General features: G+C 31.2%; 1 protein-coding gene across 1 annotated transcript; it reads left to right on the top strand.

Moving 5' to 3' along the window:
• The first annotated feature begins 7,727 nt into the window (after nt 1-7,727).
• LOC125847337 (B3 domain-containing protein At1g49475-like) lies at nt 7,728-9,025 on the top strand. The gene is made up of 3 exons (XM_049526976.1): nt 7,728-7,830; nt 8,400-8,774; nt 8,861-9,025. The coding sequence occupies exons 1-3, from the start codon at nt 7,732-7,734 to the stop codon at nt 9,023-9,025; spliced, it is 639 nt and encodes a 212-aa protein (XP_049382933.1). The 5' UTR covers nt 7,728-7,731.
• The last annotated feature ends 2,859 nt before the right edge of the window (nt 9,026-11,884 follow it).

Genomic DNA, 11,884 nt, shown 5'->3' with positions numbered 1-11,884 from the left:
CATAATTGTAACTAGTTGACCTAAGAATTTAATAATTGAATATATTTAATATTTAAGTGTATGTATACCATTATTTATATCTAATACAAATTAGTTTTAAATAATACTCCATCTTTTCACTTTTACTTATCACTTATTCCTAAAATAATTTTTTATTTTTACTTGTCACCTTTGACATATCATAAAAGGGAATAAATATATTTATTTTTTTCATATTTTACCTTTAACATTAAATACTTATTTTCCAAATTATTTTTCAAGACATCATTTAATAGGGAATAGTTTGGTAAAATATTTATATCACTAATTATTTCCTTAATATATTGTCGAGTCAAACTATGACAAGCAAAAGTGAACAGAGGGAGTCATATATAATAATTTAATAAGTTATAAATAAAATGAGTAAATGTGATTGTATATCGAATATAGTAGAATAATAGTTTTACCTAAAGAAAATTAAAACCAAAGCTTCTTTTTTATGATAATGAGGAGGGAAAACAAATTTAAACATGAAAAATATCCCTCCAAATCGTTTCCCTCTATTTTTGGGGCCTAAATTACAGCCTTCTTCTCCTATTAGTGAGCAAAAATAAAATTGACAAAAAGGATTGGAAAGTCCAAATCCTAAATTCTCTAAACAGATCCAAAATCCATTCATGAAGAGAGGAGCATCTTCTTCCTTTATCTCAAATTCAGAAAACAAAGGTACTGAATTTCTATTGTTTCTTTAACTTATATTTAAAAACACTATGAGTATAATACGTATTATACATTTTAGTTTTAATATCACTATGAATATTCTATTAGCAAAAGTTTCTTGTAGCACTTGCAATGAAAATTCAGTATGTAGTATGGGTTAGAAGCTTTTGATTACCGAATAAAAGTATGTGAATGTGAAGGATATTTAGGGGTGAAGATTGAAGGGTGTTAGGTTTGTATCTAATGGGCAAATTAGTTCAAACATATGTTTATATATTACATCTAATGTCCAATTTATATGGTGTAGTTTGAGTACTTGATTTGAAGTTTAAGAAAAAAAAATTTGAAATTTGTGGTCTAATATTTTTATAGGTTATAATTGTAGTGATATAGAAGTATTGCATTACAAAAGTAAAGTAAAATTTGAAAGCTAATGATGAATTCTGTAATGAACTCCGTAGATTTATTTTATAAGGGAAAAAGGGTGTAACTTTTGATATCAATGATGCCAATTTGGTAATGAACTCGTAGCTTTCTAAATCGTTGTTGCTAAATGATTTATTAATTTCTTTATATTTCTTAACAGATTTTGGACTATATGATACTTGAGAAATATCTTTTAGTTTTACAATTGTTGCCAAACAAAAAAAGGATGCAAATTGGCCAAGTCAAAAATCCTCAAAAATTGGTCATAGAAGATGTTAAAGGAAATTTTAGTAAAAATAATGTTTTTAGGTAAAATATATGATTATATGTACTCCTTAAATTCTATATATAATGTAATTATTTTTGCCTTTTGATACTATTAATTGACTTTATCGAAATTTTGCAGGTAAATTTGTAGAATTATTAGAATAACTTGGAGATAATGGCATGAGAAAAAGGAGATGACGATGCCACATAGAGCCTTAAGCAAAATACTACTATCGTAATAGCTCTTATAGAAGAATTATGTATTGTAAATGTTCTAAAATTGAAATATGAAATTATGTGAAACTTGAAATCTATTTTGAAATTTAAATTTTGTAATTTTGGCCCTATAGTAGAAATTTTTGTGATTAATAATTCTTATGGTAATATCCTTCATTTGTGGCAATGGATTTTTATAGTTGTGGCTAAATCTATATATAGATTATAAAAAATTATAGCTATACATTTTCATCTTTTAACTTTTATAGAAAAATAAACAAAAATAGCTAGATAATTGTGTATTTTGTGGAAAAAATTGAATTCTTAGCCATGTATAAAAAAAGTTTGTGGCAAATACTTTAATTCATAGCTATAAGTTAGAATTAAATATTATTGCCACGAGACTAAAATATAATATAGCCACGAAGTAAGGTTATTCATAGCAAACAAATCAAGTTTTTTGCCACAACAAAATATATTGTGGCTACCATATAAAAGATGCTACATAATTTATTTGTCGTGGCAAAACATTTAAATGATTTGCTATAGGTATATATTTTGTAGCAAATTTTCTATATCATTACAGCTACAACATCATTATTTTTGTAGCTATAAGTGTTAGTCCTTAGCCACAGATCATGTAAAGTTTGTAGCTAACTTTTAGCCACGCTACATCTTGCTACGAATGCTACGAAAATAAAAGTTGTGGCTAAAGTGTTTAGCCATGGACTTTTTGATATTTCGCTATGATGTATTTTGTAGCTATATATGCATTTTCTTGTAATCATTCTGTTGAAAACCTAGGTGATGGACAGTTCAACAAAAGGAAAAGGCACGAAGAGGATGTAGCTTAATCTTCTTTCACAAGAGAGGGTCAAAGCATGGATCTTTTTGGCTATGTTAATTTAGTATTGTGAGTTTTAAGTTCTGTGCACCGACATAAAGCTTATTAGATCATAAAGCTTTATGGTAAGTATTACTAATAATAAGTAGCTTTCTAGAAATGGTAGAAAGAAATTTTACATTGTTGTTGTATATAACTTAAATTCATTCAGTAATAACATAATGATCTTAATGAAGACGGCAGGATTCAGAAGCAACAATCCAAGAGTGTTTACGATCAGAACAAGACAGTATGGGACAAAGAGAGCAGTATAGCATATCAAAAAGCAAAGGGACTGGGCACATCTTCACTAATTTAGCTCACGACTGTTATATAACAAAGTTTTATAAAGAGGAAAACTTGCGGCGAATTCCTCAACAAGGACCTTGATTCATCAACATATACATTTTATATGTCAAAAAGTGGGATTCAAATTTTGTTGCCTCCAAAGCCAAAGAAAATTTCAACCTTACCTATCTCAACAATTTCATCTTTCTTCTCATTTAGAAAGGCTACACTGCCCCCTTGGAAATCAGTAGTTGTTTGTTTGATTTGTAGTCCAAGGAAGAAATTGTGTTCGCTTATCATGCTCATTTCAAACTCAATACTCATCAAAGTTATGGTCATATTTCCACATCACCTTTTTTTTATGTCCTTTCTTTTGATTACTATATACATTAGCGTTGAAAAAAAATAAAGGAAAAAGATACTAATTAAAAAGAAGGAGAAAATGAAAATAAGCATCCAACAACTCCATACATGGTTGCTATTTATAGATTGATACAAGAATTAGGTAGAAGGGTGTTAAGGTGACATGTAGTTAATTAAGTGAGAATACAAAGGTATGGAGGTTTTATATAACTCATGAGATTTATTTAGATGTAATCTTTTTTTTTAATTATCAAACGAATTGATTAAAGAAAATAATGAAGTAAAAAATTCAAAAAGATTTAATATAAAAGATAGTAATAATTTTCTAGACCATACAGATGTGTCACCTTATCTTGTCTATATCTAGCTTTATAATTATGTATATATTTATGGTAGTTTTTTCTCCTTATGAGGGTGAAGATGAAGATAAATTTCTTCTCCCATATATTCTATAAATGTGTTGGATTTATTTCTAATTAAATCTTTTGACTCATATTTTATGTAGAAGAGTTTGTTAAATCTAAGAATATATACCTAAATCAAGTGAAATATTCTTAAGGACATTGCCATCGACACACCTCAAACTGTAAGTATTTCCTTAAATGAGGTCATTTAAGATTGACTCACACTCGTAATTCAAAGTAGATGTGTTTGGAAATTCAAACCACCGAAATGTCATATAGAACCACGAGAACTACATAGTGTCATGCATGATATTCCCGTTAAATTGAGCATAAATTTTAAAGTTAGAAATTTGAAAATTTGAGTTTATGAAGTTATCATATTTTGAAATTTGAATTTATGTTTGAACATACATTTTACTTGGAAATAAATTGAATTTTTGTGAGTGAAAGTGAAAATTCTCTCAAAAAGAACCAAATTTTGAAACTTGAAAATTTTTCAAAGATAGATTTTCAAAATTTAATCCAAAGTTTATGGTCAAATAGTAAATTTCATTTCTTCATTGAATTTATTAGGGCAAAATCTTAGGTCTACCTCTTTTGTCTCGTGAATCATGACCACATAATTAGTTTTTCCAATAAAAACTTTATTTTGTGCCTAAACATGGTGTAGTTGTATATTGGTGTCTCGCAAGTGCTTTAATCCCATCTTCTTTGTTTAATTTCTCTTTTTAATCTTGAATTCACCGACTGATTCCCAACTCTATGTTAGTGCAACTCTACTTTCCCTCCTTGTTAATTGTGGATTTAAATCAAACGATTAGTAATCTAAATCAATTAAAATTTCTCAAAATCCAATGTAAGAAGACAAATTAAATTTCATTCCCTTGACAAAAATATTCCTTTTCACGACCAAGGCTAGACAAAATTTTGAGCATGAATTAATCGAGGTTCTCACAAGTTGGATATATACAAAAATGTCATGTCTCTCTTTGTTACCCTGTAAAAATTGAATCTTTGACCTTTCATTGGTTGAGGCTAGATAATGAGGCACAAAATGTGCAAGATCTACACCTTATTCTTTCAATCAATGTGGGACAATTTAAAATAGGTCGAATTTTATTCCAACCTTTTTAGAATGGATAGGCGTCAGATTATGGGTTCCCGGAGTAGACGGAATGGAGAATGAATGAAATAAAAATATTGTGTCCATTGCCAAGTGCCAAGTATGTAGTCGTGCCTCTGTCTTCATTCCTTTATTGTCAAAGGCGCTTTTAAGCCATAAAAAAAAACACTACTCATGTAAGGAGGGCAAGCAGATGATGATATTCCAGTTGGCTTTNAGATGACAAAAACTTATACTAAAAACTAATATTATTATATGAAAACTAATATAAAGAAAAAATATTAAAATTGTTGAGAAATTAAATCTCCCCATAAACAAAACTCACTAAACGACTACATTGTGGATTCTATTGTGTTATGTTATGAGAATAGGAATCTTCAATTTATAGATCTCCAAACATTTCCTCTAAGGAAAGAATAAACCAAATATGGAAGAAAATTATATTTTCCTTTAAGAAAAAGTTCAAGCATTTATGATAATACTTTGACTTTTCTTTAAGGAAAAAAATAAACTTCAAATAAGGTAAGAAAATCAAGGCAAAACCCTAACATAATAGAGAATGAATGAAATAAAAATATTGTATCCATTGCCAAGTGCCAAGTATGTAGTCGTGCCTCTGTCTTCGTTCCTTTATTGTCAAAGGCGCCTTTAAGCCATAAAAAAAAACACTACTCATGTAAGGAGCGCAAGCAGATGATGATATTCCAGTTGGCTTTCAACCTAATGTAATAGAGTTAGAAGAGTAAAACATCTTATCTGATTTATTAGCTATAAACATAATGAAATCTGTCATCTCGTTTCGTTAGAATTTAGTAGTAATACAAGTAATAACTCTCTTGTTTCAATTCATGTGATAAAATTTGACTCACATAATTATTAGAAATATCAAAGATCATTATTGATATAAGTGATTATAAACAAGAATGTCATAATATTTATATAGCAACAAGTCTTTTAAAATTTGTGATCTTAAATCTTAAATAAAAGATTTTAATTTATTAACCAATTTATTTATTTAAAATTTGAATTAATATTAAAAAATTTAATTGAACAAAAAGGTTGTATCTATTCAGAAAATGAGATTTTTTTCGAAAAGGTCTCCATGACTGCTTCTATAAATACGATGAATTTCCGGATGTGGTGTATGTAAGAGATATGACACTACTTGGGTCTAACTCAACCCCAAAAGCTAGTTCATGAGGGGAGGATTGCCCAAATCCATATAAGGAGACCACTAGTCCATTCTTCAACCAATGTGGAACTTTTACCCACTCTAACATCCCCCCTTTACGTCCAAGCCCAACTGACACGCGAACCAGGAACCCAAACGATGATGGACCTAACTCTGATACCATGTAAAGATATGACACCTAGACCTAACTCAACCCCAAAAACTAGCTCATGAAGGAAGGATTTCATAGTTCATATAAGGAGACCATCACCGGTCCACTCCCCAAATAATGTGAGACTTTTACCCACTCTATCAGCGTATTCAATTGCAAATAGGTTTCAGGCTTTGTTGTATTCTGATAAAGAATTGCTTGTAATCCCTATGACTCTTGAAAGAAAGTGATTTTTCACGCTTCAAAGCCATAATTTCTCTATTGTTTTTTTTTCCAACTCAAATTATTACGTTATGAATCTTTAGTTCTATATGATAATGCATCCTTTAAATTAACAGACTATAACGCCGTCAGTAGCTAGGAATTTTTTTCCACTAGACATAGTGACATGGTACTTCAATCTAAAGGAGTTTGTGTTTGAATGGACCAAAACTTCTGTTCAATGTATATTTTGTTCAGCTACTTTGTGTTAGTTCCTTCCTTTTTAAAGGGAAGGAAACAATGTATATATGGATCTTTATTTTAGAAAGAGTTGAGCATGTTCTATTCTAGTCATTATATAAGATAGATATCAAAGAATAATCTTAATTGGTATCACGATCTTCGAAATTCAATCAAAACATCACTAGGTGGGTAAAATATAGGATTCTTGTCTAAGTCATGTGGATCACAAAATGAATATATAATTTCAAGTCGACTAGTTGATTTCGAGAAAACCAAATCAATTGGATATAACAGCATCGAGCCTTGCTTAATTAAAACCCCAAAAACTATTGTCATCAAAACTAATTTACGCAAGAAAATGTTGCACTTTCTCAAATGCCTCTCTTTCTAGTTTTAGCTGATGAAAGGCCTGTTTAGCTGCGCAAGACTAATGGTAATGTTGTACTGCTAGATTGATAATTCTGTATTTCTTTTAGTAAGCGTTTTAATTTGATTGTTTTATACCTTTTGTCACTATTATTGCAATTGAAACTTAATATGGTAATTGTATTAGTTGTAACACCTTATCGTGGGATTCGGAAAAAATCGATGAAACGGAAGAAATCTCTCGTTCTTAAGACATGAGAATTGGAAGGCGTATCCATTACGTACTTTTTCTTAGTGCCTCCTTGGTTCAGGACAAAGCTAGGCAAAAGAAAGACCAGCTCACAAGGGCCAAGGGGAGTGTAAACCAGAATAAGAGGGAGCCAAACCAGCAAAGGCCTTATCTCATACATTTTCTTCTTTTTTATCACATTTTTCGGGACAAAGCGTACACAATTATAATTTTTGAAATATGAAGTTGTGTTTCGATATGTATTTTACTTTAAAAAATCAAACTTTTGTGAGTGAAATTGAAACTTTGCCAAAAAAACAGGGTTGAAGCTTGAAAAATTTTAAAGACAGATTTTCATAATCTGATTGAAAATCTGGTCAAACACTATTCATGTGTTTTTCTCTTGCCTTGTACATTACACAGTCCTCGTGAGTCAGTCACACGCATCACGTGAGTCAGATATTGTTGTCTCATTAGAATTAGTAAGATAAGGCCTAGTCCCCCTTAGTAAAGTCAGATATAATACAATCCTCGTGAATCAGTCACACACATCACGTGAGCAAATATAATACAGTCCTCATGAGACGCATTGCATTGTCCTCGTAATTCGTGCATCAAAGTCCTATAAGAAGCATTCCTCAACACTCAGATTTCCCATCCATTGCTCATGAATTGCCGTCATGGCAAACAAGTTCCATGGCTCTTCCTTTAGGAACTCTTCTCCCAACAACCCTAAGTTCATCCAAATCATTACTTCCTCAGATGAGTTATGCCGTCTCGTAAGTACTTTCTTCATCTTCCAAATCTTGATTTTTGTCACAGATTCCCAATTTTTTTTTTAGTGCAACTGTATTTTCAGTCCTTGTTAACTATTGATTTAGATCCAACAATCACTATACTTTTATATGGGTCTAATTCAATGAGAATTTCTCAAAATTATCATGTAAGAAGACAATTTCATTCCCTCGATTAAAAAAAAAAGCATTCCTTTAAGAATAGACATTTGGAGGATTTAACATTTGATAAACCAAATATAAGGATGTGTACTTGTAGAAGTAATTAATCACAAGTTGAATATATATTAGGATGTGTATTACTTTGAATTTTGATACCACATAAAAATTGAATAATTGCCCTTATTCAGCAGAAGAAACTAGCTAATGAGGTAAGAAATTCGCAAGACCCGCCACTCATTCTATCGGTTAACATAGGTCGAATAAAAATATTGTATGCACAGGCATGTACTGCCAATTTTGTATCGGCTTCTGTGTATTCAGTCCAAGATATATGTTAAACTAATTATGTATGTCTGCTTCTGAAACTGAATTCAAATTTCTTTTGCACACAGAGGATTCCAGTAGTATTTGCCAAAAGACATTGCAAGAACATGTTAAACCCCGTGTTTCTTGAGGCTCCCCATGGAAAAGCATGGGAGGTTGAAGTGGAAAATTCTCAAGGCCAAATTTGGCTAGCCAAAGGATGGAAAGATTTCTGTGGCTATTACTCAATAACCGTCAGGAGCTTATTAATCTTCACATACAACCCGCGTTCTCACTTTGATGTCGCTATATATGATCAGAGTACAACAGAAATTGAATATCCAATAGATCAAGAGATTGAATCAGATGAAGATATTCCAGTCCTCCAAGCTAATGCTAATGTAATCGACGAAGATATTCCAGTCCTCCAAGCTAATGCTAATGTAATCGAGGAAGATATTCCAGTTAACCTTCAAACTAATGCTAATGTAATCGAGGAAGATATTCCAGTTAACCTTCAAGCTAATGCTAATGTAATNATGAAGAAGAGGAAGATATCCCAGTCCTCCAAGCTAATGCTAATGTAATCGAGGAAGAAGAGGAAGATATTCCAGTTAACCTTCAAACTAATGCTAATGTAATCATCGAGGAAGAAGAGGAAGATCTTCCAATTAACCTTCAAACTAATGCTAATGTAATTGAGCAAGGTAAGTAATCATATTAACTGCTTTATTAGCTATTAAGTGAATCCATTAGTAGTATTACATTGCATTTGGATATCTATTTCAAGAAATAAGTGAAGGCTATGAGGAGCACGACCAACGTAACAACCCAACATTGGTACCGGTAAATTCAAAAGATTTTTAGACTTTTTAAACTATTAAGAGATTGTCTTCAGTGTAGTTAGAGACTTGTATATCAACACGAGTATAACTTATAAGTAAGATCCTTAATCTGTCCTAAAAACAAGTAGCAACTCCAATGTTTCAATTTATGTCATAAAAATTGAATAGACGCATATAGTTTTAAAATGAAAATGAAGCTCACTGTTTAAATTAGTGATTATAAACATGTCATGACATTTATATATGTGGCCATAAGACTTTTAAAACTTGTGGTCTTAAATATTCCATAACATTTCGGTAGAAATAATATCGTAGTAGTTGTTATACTTATATCAAGTTGCTGCAGATCAAGAGGTTGGAGAAGCTAATAGTAGAAGTGAAGAAGTTGGTCCAAAGAATAGCAGTCGATACAGCTTCGTGAACTTAAATGGTGACAATCCGTATTTTGAAATGGTTATAAAAAAGACGCACGCTACTTGTATGGTAAGGTTTAATAGTTTGTACATTGTGTTTTCAGATTTGCAAGATTTTGCATTCCTTTACATACTAATTATTTTTCCTGAAAATCTAATGATGATCATGTTTGTTTGATATATGTTTATTAGACTATCCCGATGAGATTCGCCCAAAGTACAGACATAATCAACATGAAGAATATGAGGTTGGTTAATGAAGAAGGAGTAGAATGGGGAGTGGAAATAGAGTATAATAGGAGTATGGTTATCATAAAAGGAGGATGGACTGCATTTCGAAAAGATAACAAGATAGCTAATGGTGAAACTTGTCGCTTCAAGTTGATTCGGGGCCATATTGCAAATGTTTTGCAGGTTCAAAAGATCCCAACACCCCTTTCCTTGCAATAAATTAGCTCCACATTTCTTTGGATTGCATTCTGGCTATTTTAGTTTGTCTTAGGCAGATGTTATATTTGTTTGCTTTAAAAAGATTGACTGCATGTATTTGTCTTTCTTATAACTGCAAGTATCTGTATTCATCAAAGTGCTCTAGTAAGCATTCTATTTTGTAAACATTATGGAACGTTACTCTTGGTTGGTTTTGGCTTATATATTTTACTATCTTTTTTTCTAGTCGTCAATTATTTACTAGCAAATGAATTACCATTTTGCAACTTTGTGAATAGTTATAAGTCACGATGGAAGAAGAGAGATAGAAAATCTACTTATCACTTACTTTAATATCACCTTCGTCCTAAAATAGTTATCACGTCCCGTTTCTCGAGACCTAAATCCACTAGCCCCACCAGATAAAGGAGGATTAGAATTAAGCTAGGACAGAGGGACCAGAAGAGAAAAGAAGTCTTTCAAAACATACTAATTTCTCCCTATCCCCTTCAAGATAGATGAGTAGCACTCAAGCCTTAATAAGGATGAACAACAAAGAGATAAGAAACTACCACAAGAGGATGAAGAAGGTGACCACATATTAATTAATTATTATCCAATGAAGAAAAACGAAGAATCTATAGACCATGGACAAATTCCATCAAAATGGGCGAAAGAATCAGCCACACCTATCTAAAAGAGACATTGATTATGTTGTGGAGAGTGACTGGAAAAGACCATCAAATTGCTAAACTTAAGAGAAAACTGGAACTCTAAAAACCCTGGCCAGTCTACTCCTAAGTTGGAGCAAGAAGCAAGGGATTGGCGCATCGTAACTAATTTAGATCACAACTATTATATAACAAAGTTTTATAAGAGGAAAACTTGCAGCGAATTCTACAACAAGGGCCTTGATTCATCAACGAATACTTTTTATATGTCAAAAGGTGGCATTCAGATTTCGTTGTCTCCGAAGCCAGAGAAAATCTCCACCTCACCTATTCTAGTAATTTCAACTTTCTTCCCATTTAGAAAAGCTACACTGCCCCCTTGGAAATCAATAGGTGTTTGTTTGATTTGAAGTCCAAGGTAAAAAATGTGTTTGCCCATAATGCTCATTTCAAACCCACTACTGATCAAAGTTGTGGTCATAATTCCACATCACCTTTTTTATGTCCTTTCTTTTGATTACGAAATACATTAGCGTTGAAAAAAAAAATAAAGGAAAAAGGATAATCATAAAAAAGGAGAAAATGAAAATGAAAATAAGCATCCAACAACTCCATACATAATTGTTATTTATAGATTGATACAAGAATTTGATTAATGAAAATAATGAAGTAATTTTTTTTAAAAGGATATAAAAGATAAATAATTTTCTAGACCATATAGAGGTGTCACATCACCTTATCTATATCTAGCTTTATTATGTACATAGATTCTTGTTGTTTTTTCCAAGGGTGAAGATGAAGATAAATATATATTCTATTAATGTGTTGGATTTCTTTCTAATTAAATTTTTAACTCCTCATTTATACTAGAAGAGTTTGTTGAATCCAAGAAGATATACCTATATCAAGTGAAATATTTTTAAGGACAATGTCAACTGTAAGGAATTTTCTATAGGTATCATGATGAAATATTTTCCGTAAGATTTCCATTAAGGAACAGTTATATAGTTCTTGGAAATTATCCTTAAATGAGTTCATTGAAGATCAGCGCACACTCATAATTCAAAGTAAACGTGTTTGGAAATTCAAACCAACAAAGTCTATCTAAATCCATATATAGCACCATGAGAACTGCAAAGTATCATGCATAATATTCCCGTTTGGCTATAAATTTTAAAGTTGAAGTTTGAAAATTTGAATTTATGAAGTTGTCATA

The sequence above is a fragment of the Solanum stenotomum genome, chromosome 12, assembly GCF_019186545.1.
Source record: "Solanum stenotomum isolate F172 chromosome 12, ASM1918654v1, whole genome shotgun sequence".
Classification (NCBI taxonomy): Eukaryota; Viridiplantae; Streptophyta; class Magnoliopsida; order Solanales; family Solanaceae; genus Solanum; species Solanum stenotomum.
The sequence above is the reverse complement of the archived record's forward strand: the minus strand, read 5'-3'. Positions and strand labels throughout refer to the sequence as shown.

Excerpts from the sequence above, each read along its gene's own strand:
- LOC125847337 (XM_049526976.1), top strand. The coding sequence starts at position 7,732 with ATGGCAAACAAGTTCCATGGCTCTTCCTTTAGGAACTCTTCTCCCAAC. Across the intron at positions 7,831-8,399 it reads CAGATGAGTTATGCCGTCTC|AGGATTCCAGTAGTATTTGC; the intron begins GTAAGTACTTTC and ends TTTTGCACACAG.